Source organism: Emys orbicularis, chromosome 2 (genome assembly GCF_028017835.1).
Source record: "Emys orbicularis isolate rEmyOrb1 chromosome 2, rEmyOrb1.hap1, whole genome shotgun sequence".
In the NCBI taxonomy this organism is placed as follows: domain Eukaryota; kingdom Metazoa; phylum Chordata; order Testudines; family Emydidae; genus Emys; species Emys orbicularis.
Genome location: NC_088684.1, coordinates 77709162 through 77727762, shown reverse-complemented (window position 1 = coordinate 77727762; position 18601 = coordinate 77709162). Strand labels below are relative to the sequence as shown.

Sequence of the window (18601 nt, the reverse complement as noted above, 5' to 3'; positions counted from 1 at the left end):
CCATTAGTGTTTCCAATTTTGATGGCAATGAGTGACTGTTGTGGTTATGGAGCTAGACCTGTAGGTGGCGTTGGGGCTGGATTTGAGCCTGTACCTGAATGCACAGAAGGAGCAATTCATTCATGGGGAATAGAAGGAGCACATCCTGAAGACATGGTCAGTCCATAGTTTGTAAAAACACAGTTATTTGTACTTAGAATTAATTCTATTGTAATGCCTAGAGTTGGGACAGTGATTGTGGTGCTGCGTCTTTTTTTAAATAAAGGAATTGATAGTGCAAACTATTATGCATGCAAGTTTATTCATTGACTTACATAGGACTTAAGACGCCTGAGTGAATACCTGAGTAAAGTTACAGGATCAGGCCCAGAATTTGTAAAGTATTACAGCTGACCTTTCCTTCTGGTAAATTACAAATTAAAAAAAATGAGCAAGGTAAAAAAAGAGAAAAAATGGAAATTCACCCCAAATGGTGATCTTAGTGCATATTTAAATGCTGAAATATTATTTTCCAGGCTATCACAGGCATCAGTGCATCAAAAACAGTTGCCACTGCAGGTGACTTTGTTGACCCCTCTGGTAAGTGGACACTGAATTTCTCTAAGTTTTGTAATGCAGAGAGCCATTTTTCAGCATGGAATGTCCTTTTGATATAAAAGGCCTTTATCTGATTTAAAAGATTTCCTTTTCCAAGCAAGGGCCCAATCCTGGAACATTTACTCATACAAATAGTCTCATTGAAGTCAGTGGGATTTGTCATGTGAGTAAAGGGCTACTTGCGTGAGTAAGGTTTAAGTCTTAGGCTAGGTCTACACTACCCACCTGAATCGGCGGGTAGAAATCGACCTCTCGGGGATCGATTTATCGCGTCCCGTCAGGACGCGACAATCGATCCCCGAATCGACGCTCTTACTCCACCAGAGAAGGTGGGAGTAAGCGCCGTCGACGGGAAGCCGCAGAGGTCGATTTTGCCACCGTCTCTACAACGGGTAAGTCGGCTGCGATACGTCGAATTCAGCTACGCTATTCGCGTAGCTGAATTTGCGTATCTTAAATCGACTCCCCCCTGTAGTGAAGACGTAGCCTTAGATACAGGTAGATTTGGGCCTTAGCTATGTGTTTAAGAAATAATTGTTTTGAAATATTTGCCAATGCTTTCAAGCCCAAATACATCTTGCTTTAACATTCCAGTTATCAAATTATTTTTTCCTCATCAAAATTAACTATTTCAGGTACAGCATAAGAAATATAAGCAAAAATCATTTTCAGTATTGGAATAATGTAATTCTCAGTAATAGCTAAAGAGTTCAGTTCTTCCCTGACTTTAAGCAATGTTTAGCACCAAGGAGGGTGGGGACTGCCAGGGAGCTAGTTTCTGCTCCCTGATCCTTTGTCAGCCCAGACACAACATCCGCTAGAGCAGCCTTTGTGTTGCTCTAATTTACACCTCTGCTATAAGGTCCCTTAGAGATCTTATGCCAGTGGAGAATCAATTTAACCATGGCTCTTCCTTCCCCCAGTACTCTCCCTATGCCAAAGCATGAGGTGAGGATGGCCGACACAGCAGCAACCTCCACTAGGTTAATGCCAGCAAGGAATTCCCTTCCACAAATCGTATTCTATGATGGCCATTTATAGACAAAAATTTTGTTACCCTCAAGATAAATCAAAAGATGAAATCTTATGGTTCTGAGAATGGGAACTTTTATTCATTGATGTCAAGGGGAGCTTTGCCAGAATAATGACTATAGGATTAAGACATTTGCAACTTCATTCCAATCCTTCTCTTCAGTCCTCTTGCAAGAGCCTATGGGCCAAACTCGAACATCAGTTAAGATCAACAAAGGTGACTGGGTATAAATGAGAGCAAAATTTGGCCTATGGGTATAACTTCCCACAGTCATAGTCAAGACAATAGTGACTGAGCAACTAATTGTTTTAGTACAAGTTGACATTTCAGACCAATTCATTGATTGATCTCATTAAAGACTTCTGGAGAAAAGAAAATTCCACACAACATACAGAATTTTAAAAGGAATTTTTCATTCTGCATTAGGAATACTATATTTATATACTTTAGCTATTACCTTTTATTTTCCCCCCAGAAACACTGCTTTTGAACAATTATGCACAGCAAAGACAGAAGGGTCTTTCTATTCTTAACATCCAGTAAACATAGGGACTGATTTTCAGTAATATTATAGGTGCACACTTATGCATGTCCATATATTAAAGTATAATATCAGACATACTCATGCAAGTCCCTGATATATGCACACACATGACTACATAGTCATCTATCATGTGCATATGCAAATCAAGGATTTTTTCAAGCATATTCTGTATTGTTTATGCAAATACAGGCCCAGAACTTTACAGAAAATCAGGAAGATTGTAAGTGTATATTTGCATGCATTTAATTTTTATTGCAATTCCACTGTTTAGCACTATAGCACATGCTTGTGTGAATCTGTGAATGACACTAGCCCAAACTGCCCTTAATTGATGGTTTACTAGTTTTTTTTTTTTTAATGTTTGTAGTAATCAAACGGTAAGCAATTAATTTCAGTGAAAGTTTTCCTCACAGTGTATTGTAGGATAATATTGTTTTCTATTTTCAGACATTTATACAAATACATATGGAGGAGGAGCAGTGGTAACTTCAGGACTTGAAGAAACTACAGGGCTCGGAACAGCTGTAGGTTATGGAACAACTAACAGCTATGGGGCAGCTACTGGCTATGGAACAATGGGGAAAAAAGAGTCAATTGGAGGGACATTAAGAGAGTATAGAGAAGGAGGAGTGAATATGGCTTTCTTAGACAGCTACTTCTCGGAGGTAATTTATCTACCTGATTTTTAATATATTTGTCTATATAATGTCAGATTCTAATTGGATTTACACCTGTATAACTGACAAGTAACTTCAATGAAATCAAAAGAGTTACATAGTATAAAATGGTGTAACTGAGAGGACAATCAAGCCCATTGTGTACATTGATAAGAAAAAAAGGGAATGATAAATGAAATTGCTTTATGTGTTATTGATATAATAAATCTGAATGCTCAATAGCATTTTGCATTAAAGTCCCCTTGTTGAGGGATACAGTGAACATTTTCATTAATTGTCAAACTGGTTATTAATATGATTTATCATTGCCTTGGTTAGGATTAGAGCTGGCAAATAACTCATAGCAACTCATGCATTTGATGAATGTTACCTTTTTTCTGTTTGTGAATTATTTATGAATAGATCATGAAATTCTTGAATATATATTTTATTCAAAATTTCTCATGAATTTCTTCATCAAATAATTCATGGTTAGTGCATAGTTCATGAATTGTGAATATTATCACTTCACACTGTCTTGTTCTTTTCTTATTGTCTCTGTTCCCTGAATGGATGACTAAGGTAACTAACCAACATGGTGTGAAATGTAAATTGTATATTCAAATGTAAAATTCAGTTTGCACCATGTTGATTAGTTACATAAGTCATTTAAATATGGAACAGAAACAATATCATGGGACTATGTTGTTAGCTAACAACATGACCTTTGAGTTTCAAATGTTATAACTAAATATGTTATCAAAATTCATTTCTGGTGGATATTTGAACTCAAATTTCATTCTTCATAAGTACTTGCCTTAGCAAAAGCTTGAGGGGTTAAATGTTCACAGAAAGCAAGCATAAAAGGGTGACAAATACTGATAAGTAGACATTTTATTAAAAATTAACACAAATATTAATGACTACATTTTCTCACTGCTTTTATCCACTTGTAGTTGTAGTCACCTGTGTTCTGCAGTATTATTACAGTAGGTCACATTCTGCCTGGGAGTTCATGCATGCTAGAAATCTACAATTGGTAGATGAAGACCCATACAGCACAAATCAGCTACCTCAGTTCTGGCCGACTTGAAACATTGCTCTTCTGCAAGAGGCACAATAGATGGAAGATAATGCACCATGACCAAAGGTTCAGGGGCCTACTTGTTAACAGGCGAATCACAGTGATCCCTCCAATCATGCCTCAGATATTCAACATCTCTTCCTCCTGTTTTTGACACTAAACCATTAAATGCCTTGTGAAAATCACCAGTATAAAGATTGCTAATATTTGATCTCATCCGATCTAAAGAAAAAAGTCAGTCTAATTCTGTTTTCCCGTTTTCTCCTTCAGAAAGCATTTGCCTATGCAGATGAAGATGAAGGCCGACCAGCAAATGATTGTCTACTAATATATGATCATGAAGGAATAGGTACTCCTGTTGGTTCCATTGGCTGCTGCAGTTTTATTGGAGAAGATATCGATGACACCTATTTAGATACGTTAGGACCAAAATTTAAGACCTTGGCAGAAATCTGTTTAGGCAAAGTCATCGAACCCATTCCAGGTGTTAGTGCTACCTTTCCCAATATCGAAAGTGATCTAAAGCTGCCACCACCTGGAACTACGATCATCGTTAATGAATCTTCATCTATGCCTCCCCCCGTTGGTAGTACAACAATTGTTACCGAAAACACTTACACATCTGGTTCTACCCTACAGCCTGCAAGGCCTATACCTGATCCTTTGCTCCATGGTAATGTAATGGTGACTGAGACCTACACATCCGGCTCAACTTTTCAACCACCCACACTTAGTGTCGATCCTCTCCGTGCATCAAATGTTGTTGTAACAGAAAGGGTGCTTGCTCCTGCCTCTGCCTCTGATTTGCGCGGCATTCTAGATATTCCTGATCTAACAGATGGGGCAAATGTTGTAGTCACAGAAAGGGTAATTGCACCTGGTTCAAGGCTACCCCCTTCTTTGAGTATCCCTGATCTAGCAGATGCATCAAATGTAGTGGTGACAGAACGGGTGATTAGACCTGCCTCTGGTCTGCCAGGCAATTTAACTATTCCTTCTGAGCTATCAAATGCACATAATGTAGTTGTTACAGAGAGAGTAGTGTCTGGCCCTGGCATGGGGGGCATGGGCGGCATGGGGGGCATGGGCGGCATGGGGGGCGTGAGCAGCATGGGGGGCGTGAGCAGCATGGGGGGCATGGGCGGCATGGGCGGCATGGGGGGCGTGAGCAGCATGGGGGGCATGAGTGGCATGGGGGGCATGAGCAGCGTGACTGGTCAAATGCTTAGCGCTGACACTCATCTTAGCCAGACAGTTGGATCCGTCTCCCCTGGTACATCTCGAAGAAGGGTAACAAAATACAGCACAATACAGTATGCTAATCAGTAAGGCTTCTATCAGTACATTTTTCTGCAGAGATCATGATTTACATTGAAATTTTTAACTCTTACTAAATATACCAAAGTATATTTTTATTATTTATAACTAGCAAATAGTACTAAAATTCCTGTGATTCTTGTCTGAGTAAGAATCTCGTAAAGTTATCCAGTTTCAAAGTGAAACACAGAAACATTGTCAATGGGGGAAAGTTCAGGTAAGCAACTTTAAATATTTTCTTTTATTATCACAAATGCAGTGCTAAAAACAGATGGTGATTCCTCTTCCATAACGTGGCCTTTTGCATATTGTCAGTGTTAAGAGTGAGAGTATTGTTCATTCAAAATATTACCCTCCTAATATACATTAGTCAGCTTGCTCTCTGTTTCCCTGCCATATTTCTCAGGCAATATGAAAATGGAACAGCACTGGAGCTGTGTTGAAATATTTAGGATCAATTTGAACAGTTCATTTGGCTCAGGACTAACCGACTTATGCAGAGTCTATCCAGAGCAAAAAATTCATTTTGGAAATCCATTTCCAATACTTACTCTGCTAAAGTAAAATGAGCTTAAAATTGCTCCAGGAGAAAGAGCTTAGTATCAGAATGTGTCAGTGAGAAGGGTTGACTGTATGTGTATAGTATTGAGCTGCATGAATTTCACATGGTGCCCATGCTGAGATATCTTATCCTATTATGACCTGTCGTGATATCGTTGGCCTTTATTTAAATTGGGATCAAAGGCCTTTGACTGATTAACTGCCCCCCTTCCGCTCCCAAATGTGGTGTGGCAATAGTGCAGTGCTGTCTCGGGAAAGGGTCATCGTTATGACTTGTCAACACAATGTTTAACTAATCACTTTCAAATGCATTGAATTTACATTGCATGTTGTCACAATATGTTTTACAAAAAGTTACTTATCAAAAGTTATTCCCTTGCCACTAACATAATACAATGTATAGAAATAGTTACAAGCATAAAAATACAGTATATTCTCATTACTCACCACACTTCTCAGTAAATGCCAAGGCTTCCATCCTGAAGCGTTTGACTCAAAACACACCACATCTAGTCCATCTGATCTGGTAAGGGTATGAAACTATTAGTCACGTCTGTGGCTCCACTAAACTTACTACCATAGTCTAATCAGCCATGACTGCTATCCTCAGTGACTCGGAGGTTCTTAGTCAGGCTTGTTGCCATCTACTAACCAGAAGATAATCTCCAATTTCTGAGTATATTCTGAGTATTATATTATATCTTACTAATTCTCTGCACTAACAAATCACAAGAAAATATCATCTTAGCTTTGTGTTCTGTGGGTACAATTGCAGTTTAGTCAAAGTGTTATAATTCTGATCTTGGCCATAGAAGTCTTTCAGGAGAAGAAAAGACTACTTGGGAAAACATAGCTTTGCTAGCACACAGTACAGAGACTAGATATTTCATATCATGTCTGTACTTTGCATTGTATTTCGAAAGTGAATTTGAATATGTTAAATGGGAAAACTACATGGAAGTCCTTATGGATTTTATCATCTAAATTAAATTGGGTGTTTAGTTCCTATTTTTCCACAAGACACCAGCTCAGCCAAAATCTCTATTTGTTTGATTCTAAATAAATACAAACAGTAAAAATTTGGCCCCAAATTTCAGCTGATACTTAACAAAAAGTTGGAAATCTTTTATCCATTGCTTAGTGCCTCTGTGGATAGCTTACTAATTGCATATATACATCATCGAATACATAAAGCTGAATGAACAAAATACTGAAATATAGTAGCTACCTTGTTTAAATTCTGTACCATATGTAAAGTATAGTAACTGTAGTGCACACAACAATACTTTAGTGTAAATACAATAAAATTATTCATGGGGCTTGTTTTGTCACTAAACTACAAAATCTGAATTTCTTTTCCCTCTTGCTTTGCTCCTTCAATGCTGATGGGTAAGTTATTGAGGAGCTTACGAGAGTTGTATTAGAATAATCACTTGATCTCTGACATCACTTCCCATGGGTTAAAAGGGAGGAGACTTAGTCACCTACCTAGATTGATTTAGCTCATAAGATCTGGACAAAGAGTTTCTGAGCCTGATGTCATTTAAAGGCTTTTCTAAAATATGCTTTCTGAAATGCAAATTGGCCCATTGTCAAAGACAATGTGCAGTGCCTTCTGCACTGACATTACAGCTACAGATACCAATGGCTTCCTGAAGTTTATCAGAAAGCCCAAGGCTGTCTCACAAAACAGTTCTCCCATGGTATTGTATCCAGCTTCAAACCTCTTATAAAGCCACTTGTTATGCTACATATTCTACACATTAATGCTGGTGTACAGTCTCTTATGACCTGATTCTGCAATCCTCACTCAAGTTGGGTATCACTTAGATTTTATTGACTTAAATGAATTTTTTTCTAAACAGTAAGTCCTACGTAGTGTGAGTAAGGATTGCAGGATTGTTCATTGAAGAAGGAAAACAGGTTACTACTGTACACAGGCTTATGGTTTCATGACTGAGTATTGCAAACTATAAAGTTCAGTACAAAAATCAAATGTTGCCTTTTTCACTAATCAAAAAGCTTTTATTAACAAAAATGATTTTGATGTAAAAAAGGATTTTTTGCAAAATATCAGTGTTGTGTAAGTATTTCTCTAATCATCTTATGCAAATCAAAAATATTCTTCCCCCCATGATATTCACTAGTTGTAAAATTAGGTTTCAGAAACACTTGCTGTATTCTTTCTTTACCCTGTTGAACAGGAATGTTATATGATGTATCAGTTTTTGAACTAGCTATAGTCTCTTGCATGTCTAGGAATAGAAATGGTTTTAAAAAAAGGAAAAAATGTTAAAAAATCTGGATCTATTTTGATTATATGGTAGTTGTCTTTCTTTGTTCTTAATAATTTCTGCCAACTCTTTCTAAAGAACAGTAGTTTGATGTTTAGGGAAGTGTCATGAAAGAATATCCTAGTGTACTTTTTTAACACTTGATTTCTCATGGATCAAGTAGCAACAACATTATTCTCTTTCAAACTGGACTACCAATGCATTTCTGAATATTAATTTCTCTTGCTGTGTAATTTCAGCTTTTTAAAAAAGTTTTGTTAGTAAGATATGGAAGTCTTTAGGTTACTACAAATTGTTGAACAAAAATGCATTTGGAAATGTAAGAAATTATTCAGTTTATTAAAAATTCTGTACAAACACTTTTGCTAGACTTATTATTGCTGGAAATGGCATATAGTTTAATCCTCATTACGAGATATTTAGTTTAATTTTGCTTTCCTTCAATTATTGTATAAAAGTGTGGTTTCTGCCTTGGTTGTTTAATAATGTTGTTTTATATGCAACATAAGTGCTGTTCAAGTTAGAAGGGCAAAACTGAATGCAAATATATAGATTTCAATCCTGCTGCAAGCCTTTCCTACAAAGTATTCCCATTAAAGTGTGAAGGGCTTGGAGAAACAGGTCCACAGCTTTTATATTTGAGCCTGATCCTGCAATTTTACACAGGATGAGCTAAATCCTCAACTGGTATAAATGGTGTAATGCCATTAAAGTCACTGGAGCTATGCAAATTTACACCAGCAGAGGACCTGGCCTGGTTACTTCAATTGGAGCACTACCTGACTTGGAACTGCAGGATTTAACTCTTTGGTCTCATTCCTGCTTCTTTTGGAATAAATAGAATTTTTAATATTGGGAGTAGGATAGGGCCCATTATTTGTAACTCAAGAAGACTCATGCTTACAGTTTAAAAATGAAGCATATCGTTAGAGAGTCTTCCTGTTTTGTCTGAGATAGTATAACCATACTCTTGAAATACTTTCTGCTAATGAATTCCCAAACAGCATCATTTCTCTTATATGTTTAAACTAAATTTTACTTGTAATAGCCAATGAATGGCACAGAAATAATAAGATAGAGACAAATATCCATTTACAATATGTCATGCTTTTTTAAGAAGTGCTGGTCAGGAATTTTCAGTCAAAATGTCTTTTGACAAAAAAACGCAGCTTGAGCAAAATTTTCTACAAGAAAATTTCAATTATGCCAAAATGTTTGGATTTTCAGTCAGAAAAGTTGAAATGACATATTTTATTTGGGGTCAGGTCAACCTGAATCAAAACATTTTGGTTTGTGTCAGTTCAACATTAATCTGCCTCGCATGCCCTCATTTGCCTTTATGAGCCAAGCTCCCTTTCTGGATGATATTTCCTATGATGCCTCACAGTCTCCCTTCTGGCTGAACCATTGGATTGCATCTTGGGAGATACAGGCCATGTAGGCCAGCCCATACAAAAGAATAGGAGCATGAGGCACTACAACTCCCATGAGACACCGCAGCAACTCAGAAAGACACAGTTTAGTGTTGAATCAAGTCAAAATAAAACAATTCAGTTCGACAAGTGGAAACAAAACATTCTGACATTTCTGAATCAATCATTTTCTGAAATTTCCATTCTATGAAAAATTTTGATATTTCAACTTTTCAACTCAATTTGTGAAAAAAACAAATTTTGAAACATTGGAATTTCCCTTGGGACACAAATTCTGAATTTCAACCAGCACTACTTTTAAAATGTTTTATTTGAAAGTAGTATGGTATTTTTTTTGTTAGAAAAGTACATTTTTTAATTTTTAAAAATCTAATTTATCACTATATTTTGCTGTTAAATCTTGACATTCTTTCCTTCAGTATTTTATACAACATTGCAAACAATTGATTTAAATATCTGGGCATCAAGTTCTATCTTTTATTCATCACTGATCATTTTCAACTATATATTGATAATATAGTGACTTCCCTGGGAAGACTGTAATTTAATACAAAGAGAAGTACTGGAAATGGCAACATTTCCCCTTAATTTTCAGTGTACTGAGAAGCCTCCCATTACTTTTCAGTGTAGAAACAAAACAGAGGCAGAATAAAGGATCAGATATGCCCCTTTTCTGCACAAGCAACCCCCATGCAAATCTATGGGAGTTATGTGTACAGGTCAAGGATAGCCTATGGCCCTAAATAATAACACCATATTCCAATTGCACTGAAAACTGATGTAAAAGGAAACAATGACAAAAACATATCTGTGATATTTTCAAAAACCAATCATATGACCATAAAAAAGTCACTTTCTTGTTGCCGTTGATATTTAAAAGGCCATCAGAGGTATTCTTTGGAAGGAATATGTATTTCAAGATGCAGTTAAATAAAGTATAAAATGAAATAGTTTATCTAAGAAGCTAAATAAGTACTCTGAAGCTGTTTAACTGACATTTACCATGTAGACTGACTTTTGATATTGATTATGCATTAGCAGATTTATTTGCAAGTAAGTTTGTTTAGCTGATTTTATATGTATTGTCTATTGATTGGCTATATTTTTGTACTTTCTCAAAAGCCCTAATAAAGTGATATTAAATACACTGTATTTATTGCAGATTTCTTTTCAGCTTGTTCATTAAAGGTTTATTTAAAGTCATTCAAACTCTAGGTGTAACGGATGATAATTTTACTCCCATAGTTCCCAATCCTACAATGAGTCCATGTGTATGGAGCCCTCTTGGCTTCAATGTAGCTCTGCACCTGTGCATGGATCTGTTTGTGTGGAGTTCATGGCTGGATCAGTGCTTTAGGAAGAAAGGGTGGTCTTGTGACCCTGGACTGGGACTCAAGAGACTTGGCTATGCAATAGACTTCTTGTGGGACTTTGGCAAATCACTTAATTTCTCAGAACTCTCAGTATCTTGTCTGTAAAATGGGGATGAAAATTAATTCCTGGCCTCTTAGGTTATGACTACACTGCACTAAAAGACCCGTGGCACTGAGTCTCAGAGCCCAGGGCACTTGACTCAGGCTTGTGATGCTCAGGCTGCAAGGCAGTGTAGACATTCAGGCTCAGGCTGAAACTCGGCAAAGGGGTAAGGTCTCGAAGCCTGGGCTGCAGCCCAAGCCCAAATGTCTACATTGCCCAATTGTTTATAGCCCAGTAGCCCGAGCCCCGGAAGCCTGAGTCAACTGACCTGGGCTCTGAGACTCAGCACTGTGGGTTTTCTTTGCAGTATAGACATACCCTTAAGGTATTGTGAGGATAAATTCATTGTTTGTGTGGTATTCAGATACTATGGTGCTGAGCACCATATAAGTACCTAGATAGATTTTCCAACCATGTATCTTTCAGCATCTGATACTGTAGACTACTGAACACCTGGTGCAACCTTCAATGCTAAGAACCTACTTCAGCACGCATTAAAACCAAAGGAAGTTGAGGGCTGCCAGCACATTTTGGAATAATCCTGTTGCATTCAATTTGCATTTGATAGTTCCACTACTTCAAGCTCAGAAATACAGTATTGAGCTAGCTTCTAAATTATTTCTGTGGAGTTGAAAATTTGCCTAACATTGTTCAGTTAACATTACCAATACTGCAGTTCTGATGTAAGACAAAAGAACCCGCTGTATTTATATGAAGCAAAATCAGAATCAATTTATATATAATGGTGCCAAAAATGACTGAATATTAATGTTCTGCCAATATCATTATTTTGGGTATGTATTTTAGTACATTTATTTTGCTCATTTAATATATGACTCCACGTGTGTTACTATCATTGCTAATATGATTTATTGAAACTTGAAATATAAACAAAAAGTCCAGCCCCAACGTCTTTAATTAGGTAAAATTCCCAGTGAAGTTATGGACGTAAACTGTCAAAAATATTTAAATATCATAAAATAATAAATATGCAACAAAGTGCATGTTATCACTGATATTAACCAGAATAGCTTGCACTCTACAGCATACAAAGCTGTGAAATCCTGAGAGTCTAGTGACTATGGTCCATGGCTCTGATCCTGTTCCCACTGAAAACACTGAAAGCTTTGCCACTAACTTCAGTGGGAACAGAGTGGAAGCCATTTTGGGTTTTTTGGTTTTGGGTTTTGTTGTTTTCTTTATATTTACCATTTAAACCAGAATTTATTGTGCATTTCCATAAACCAATAAATAGATTGTGAGAGAATGTATCCTGTAATCATTCCACACAGAAAATCTGGCATAAAAATATGTGGCATGTTATGTCTGGCAGAACTGTCATCTTGCGACAGATATTATCTTGCTTCATAACTGTTCATGGTATGTAAAAGAAAACTAACCATTTTCATCAGTACAGTAATGTGATATTTCAAAAGGAAATGACACTTCTAAGTATACATATGAATTTTATATATATATATATATATATGTATGTATGTACACATACATACAATTAATTTGGTATCTTTTAAAATATCATACCTCTGAGAAAAGTAATTGGGGTGAGGGGTTGTTTTTTTTACTGGTTTGATAAAGCCATGTGTAACCAAAAATAGCAGGCTCAGTGTGAGATGGGGGTTGCAGCATTTTATGGCATATAACAGTGGTTCCCAAACTTGTTCCGACGCTTGTGCAGGGAAAGCCCCTGGCGGGCCGGGCCAGTTTGTTTACTTGCCACGTCCACAGGTTCGGCCAATCGCGGCTCCCAGTGGCCGCGGGTCACTGCTCCAGGCCAATGGGAGCTGCTGGAAGAGGCGGCCAGTACGTCCCTCGGCCCGCGTCACTTCCAGCAGCTCCCATTGGCATATAGTCTTCCACACACATGCTTTTCAGCTGTGATATGACACAGGTTATGCCATACCACAGACTAGCAGTATCATGGAAAAGACCCAGTAAATCCTTCAAGCTTGAAAGTCCCCTTGACTTCATTAGGCATTCTATTCATGAAGGATTGCACCACAGTCAGCATATTCAGCAAAATGCATGGGTGTGACAGGCCTCTCACTTTCCAGTCATGCATTACATAATAAAACAATTTTTTTTTGCATAATGTTGTAATAATGTTGTAATCTGTAGCAATGTTGATTATTTATGGGGCAAGACTCTTTTCCCCCAACGCATAGTGTCTCCAAACCATACAGCTGCTGTTGAGCATCTCACCAGTTTTCCTTCTCAAACAATTGGGCCTTTTTGGTGAGATAAATTGTAGATGAATCCGACATAATGGATTTCAGGCCCTATACAGAGTGATTTAGGTTTTATCTTATGTATCCTTAAAAGGATCTATTTGTTCTTGTATTTAATTCCAATCCAACTAAGAATAAGTTCTGCTACATAGGGCACAACACTGACCCCCCTCCAATACCCTTAAAGGCTTCTGTAGCATCATGGTATTCTCCTTCTACACGATAAGGGTTAAGGCTCTTTTCAGAGTGCTATTTTCTTTCTTCTCAGTCTACTATTTCTCTGATCTAAATCCCTCTTTCTGGAGTGCAGAGTCAGCCACATGAAGCTCCCAACTACTGCTAGCATGAGAAATGTGGAATAAAGCTGAAACCCACCAATCACCAAATCATGCTGAAACCCATCAACAATGTGGTAAAGAACTAACAATGAAGCACAAAGAAGTAGGTGACTATTCTTTCTGTGAATATCTGGTTTTTGTTTCAGGTTTTAACTCCATGGAAGGAGAGAGAAACATGGGGCCTGATCCTAAGAAGTACTGAGTACCCTGAGGTCCTTTCGACTGCAGCTCAGCATCCTGTATGGGTAGGCTCAAGCAAAATTTCAGTGCACATAAAGTAATACTTTCTAGGGGACAGAATGAGTAGCACCTTACTGTATGTGTAGCTCCACTGAAGTAAATGAGATTTCTTAAGGAGAAAGATGCTACTTAAAGAGTAAAGAAATCTGGCCTTGGAGTAACAATAATATTGTGGTTTACCAATACCTGTAGTTTAAAGTTATTTTGTAGAAAAAACAGAAAAATTTAGCAAGAGAGGAGTCTGGATATTTTATATTTACTTTTAGCTGACCATTAGACATTACAGAACCCAACATCATGCTGTCTTTACCTACAATTTCTTTGAAATCTACTGGTAGTCATGAACTCGTTGTTCTAATGTTCATTCAGGGTCCATCATGCCACCCTTACTCTCACTGGGTAAGATTTTTCAAAAGCACTCAAGTGATTTAGGAGCATGACTCCCATTGAAAATTAATGGAACATGTGCTCCAAAGTAACTTGGCCTCTTGAAAAGCCCAACCACTGAGTAGGATGTTACTCACATGAGTAATCCCATCAAAGTTCACAGGAATACCCAGGGTGAGAAAGATTACTGAAAAAGACCATGTAACTGGGTATTCAATAAATCTTTCACCTAGGAAGTCTTGGCTATTCTATGCCATTCTTGCAGTTTTTTCTTCTTAACATATTTTATCTTTCATGTGTTATCTTTTCTAGCTCACTTCCACTTAATATTTGCCCAACTAGAGCAAACAGATCAGTTTGTGTTATAAATATGGCAAGAAAGAAAAGTATGTTGGACAGATGACAACAAAGGAATAATGCTGGACTCTGTGGTTTCACACATCACCAGATGTAAGTTAACATTTCATTTCAAAGGCTGCACTGATGTAAAATGTGAAAAACAATAATGTTTAAAAGTAAAATTCCAACTGTAACAACTGATAGAATGAAATGCTGAGGTTTATGTAGATTTTGATTAGAGAGCATCTCCAGTACACAAAATCTGTCTGATGGCAAATACACTTTGATCAGTACAGGAATAAGAACCTCCCCACAATAACAGTTTTTCTCTCTCCTATCTAGATAATGACAGTATCTTTTTCCTTCATTCTCTAGTAGGACTCCAAAACTTGAAGCCCTAATTGTGCCTTCATATATGCAGTTCTTATTTTAACTGGTATTTCTAAGCACACAAATTGGTCAAATTGTATTTCTTATTCAAATTGTAGTGTAATCAAGTTCTCTCAGATGAACTAGTGGGCCAAAGCATCCCATGGTTAAAAGTGCAGAAGGAAATCTCTTAATGGGTCACATCATGAAGATCCACCATGTCACTCTGTCAGGGTACTGGGAAGGGATCCCACTAGAAAAAGCCATGGAGCCTGCTGGCAAACCTGGCTGATCCCCAAAGATCTGCAAGGATTCTGACCTCCCAGTGGCTCTCATTGAAATCACACTATTAGGGACCCCTTCCAGCCACAGCTGCCCCACTGGGGTGGGGAATGTAGAAAAGATAAAACAAACTTGAGCTGTATTTACTTTCCCTATAAATCTCTACAGGTTTGAAGGGAGGACAATGTGTGTGTTCCTCCAGCCCCTCTGTTCTCCCTCACTTTCCCCAAGGGTGGACTCAGACCCACAGAGGACATTCTATATGATACAGAAAGTGGGTGGAAAGTTGTCCTGGAGATAGATTAATTCCCCCTTTTGCTTGGAAAAAATAGATCCACCTGTGGCGGCAATCCAGGCCATTATGGGGGATTTGGGTAATAAAAAAGAATAAATTCAGATTACCACAATGGGTACAAATTTCCTATTCTCCCAGAAAATATTCAAATAAAGGTCCAAATTCTAACCTAAAATTTTCACCACAGAATCTAGGCAAGAGGATAATTTGGGGTGATTTTGCAGCTCAGAATAGTCTCTAGAAAAATCTTGATATGGCCACATTCTACCTGACTGAAAGATAATGGATCTCTCTGCCCTCCACATTTGTACTCTCCTATCCTTAAAAGAAGATAGGATTTCAGACTAACTGCACAACTTCCAATGCTATCCACCTTCAAACACTGTTCTTTGCCTACTATTCAAATATGCCTTTTGGAATGGACAGCTTAGTTTCTGTAGTCCCTTCTGATGTGGAGCTACTGGGATATCTGAAGTTAGTAATGAAAAGCTTACCATGCAAGTATCAGTATTTAATAACTTTGGCATGGGACATTACAGGGATTTTTGCTTCATCAACTAAATGCTAGCTATTATGTACTGCAGAGGAAAAGGGTGATCAACACTGTGCTCCTGTCTTCCCTTCAGACCACCTTCATTTCCTATCGATGGCTGTGTTCCCTAAGGAATAGCTTCCCTGTAGAGTTAACTCAGGTGATTGGCACCCAGGTCTGAGCACCTGAGTTAGCTTAGCCCAGGTGTGAGCAGCCACACTGCAAAGCCCTACCTGAGTTACTGTCTCCTCACTGGTGCTGCATTCAACCATGTGTGTCACTAGGACTTTTGGGGGGCATATCCTGTGTTTCTTTTGTGCTGCAGTACGCTGAGTCATTCTATATTTTTTCCCAGTGAATTGTGGGAGAACTTGTCTGACTTTCGTGGCACACAGGGAGGAATTTGGAGAAAGTACTAGAAGACTATCAGCACCTGAGTGGTTTAGTGTGCCTCTTCACTGCCAGATGGACAGGTTACCAGCCCAACTGAAAGTGAAACCCAAGTTCTTGCCTTCATCCTCAGCCATGTAAGTTAGGCTGTGTTGAAAGCACCACTTACCTTGAGTGAGACATTTTTGTGTGTGGAACAGATGGGAGATAGGACCAACACCTGAGTAAGAACCTCGGCTAACTGCAGTTAAGACATACCCTAAGAGTTCAAGCAACTCCCAGGCTAATTAACTTGACACTATATGATATGCCCTCTCAAAATCTATGCAACACTTCCACAGATCTCATCCTTGACCAAAACACTTCCTGGTCTGTTGTCTCAGAGTGAAGAAGTAATCAGCACTTCTATGTCTCATTCAGAAGTAGACATGATTTTCATGTCGTCTTTCACCCAGGTGTCTTTCCCTTTTTCCTCTGCTCTGCAAGAACACCAACTCTCTAACCTCTTGATTACTAATATTTTTGTCTGTCTCTTCATACCCCTTTTCCAAACTTACTATACAGTGAAAATATTATTGCTTGTTTCCAAGCCTTAGGCATTTTTTCCTGATCTCTAGGTACAGTTTTTTCAAGTCCCATGCCTTTGGCCAGGAATAGACTAGAAAAGGATTTCTGATAAATCTATACTGGTATAACTACTAGCAAACACTCTGAGTGTAAAGCAGTTTATACTGGTAAAAAGTGATTTAGGTAGTACAGCTTATACAGGTTCAGTGACCGTAATAAGGTATACCAAGAATTTTATATCAGTATAATTGAGCCTATATTAGGGTGTTTGCCAGTGTAGAAATGTCACAAAATAATCACCCCCTCACCCAATCAACATTGCTATACTGGCAAAAGTTTCTAGCATAGACATGGCCTTTAACACTAAGGGGGAAATCCTGCTTCAACTGGAGTCAATAGCAAAATTCCTACTGACTTCAATGCGAGCAGTAGTAATTTCCTCCCCTATTCAGGCTGCAATATGTTTGCAGAAGCTGTTTATTGAATAACCACAAAGAGTGAACTGATTTGTAAATTTCAAAGTCTGTTTGTGAACGATTCACAAATAGAATAAAGGGATTGATTCACAACATATATGTCTATCAGTAGCTTTAATTTAGCTTACTCCTTGCAATGTCTGGCTACCCTACCTGAGCTTGCCCAGAAAGAGCATCACTGTGGACTTTAATGAAAGACGTTTTAGATAACATACAAATCCATATCAAATGAGCTGCGTTGTTGCGCAGCTTGAAACAACAAATGAATTGTTCTGCCACTCCCTTTTCTGTACAGTGTAAGGGCCTTTCTTTTTCAGACTTTGATATGATGTCAGAAACCTGTGTTAAAGACAGGAATTTTGTCAGGTTTTAACAGCTTTGCCAAGCAAACAGGTCAACATGTTCAACACTGTTCAACATGCCAACTAAAATGTGTAATTAGAACTCACATAATTTAAATGAATTACAGTTAAGCAACTTTGCTGTACAAGGGAACAATCAGTTATCTATTAACACTCCTGCAGAGGGACTGAACATTGCCTTTCCTATATCCATGCTGCCCAAGCAAAAGCCCGATTCAAAATTCATTAAAATCAATGGGAATCTTTCCAGTGGGCTTTGGATCATGCCATGAAAGCCAAGTTCTGCATTTGGCACCCTGTCCTGTAGTATCTCCCTACAGCTTCTCCCTGAATTAGAGGTAAAATTTTCTAGAATCATCAGCAGCATTCCCTTTGCAGCCTGCCGTAATCACTGAGCCCAAAGGATCAGAGTATGGCACAGCTGCTGACATTAGCTACTCCACTCTATCCATCGGTGCCACAAAATATAAGGGTGACAAAGAAAAGGGTGAGGAAACGGACAGTAATTATGACAGAGAGAACATAGAATAGGAATGGGAAGAAAGATAAGTGGGAGAGAAAAGAGACAGAGATTGAGTTTGAGAAGAGGTAGAACAGGAGGAGGAGGGAAATTATTTCAGCCAGTGAAAGGAAAATAAACTCCCTGAATTTATAAAAAAGATCTGAACAGAGGAGAGACTGACAGGATCAATCAAATACAGTTTATGAACACAGAAGAATCAGAAGCATTTCTGTATGTGTCCAACTATAATCTGTTTAGTAGAAAGTAATGACAGTGAACCA

The 18601-nt window shown here is 38.0% G+C and overlaps 1 protein-coding gene across 1 annotated transcript in view; it reads left to right on the top strand.

Annotated features, from left to right (window-relative positions):
- Positions 1 to 5243, top strand: part of LOC135874751 (desmoglein-1-gamma-like) — a 31114-nt gene extending 25871 nt beyond the window's left edge. Inside the window, exons 13-16 of the mRNA XM_065399668.1 lie at positions 8 to 156; positions 516 to 579; positions 2622 to 2839; positions 4185 to 5243. Coding sequence (XP_065255740.1) covers positions 8 to 156; positions 516 to 579; positions 2622 to 2839; positions 4185 to 5243 — 1490 coding nt within the window. The remainder of the gene's footprint in view (positions 1 to 7; positions 157 to 515; positions 580 to 2621; positions 2840 to 4184) is intronic.
- Positions 5244 to 18601: the final 13358 nt, after the last annotated feature.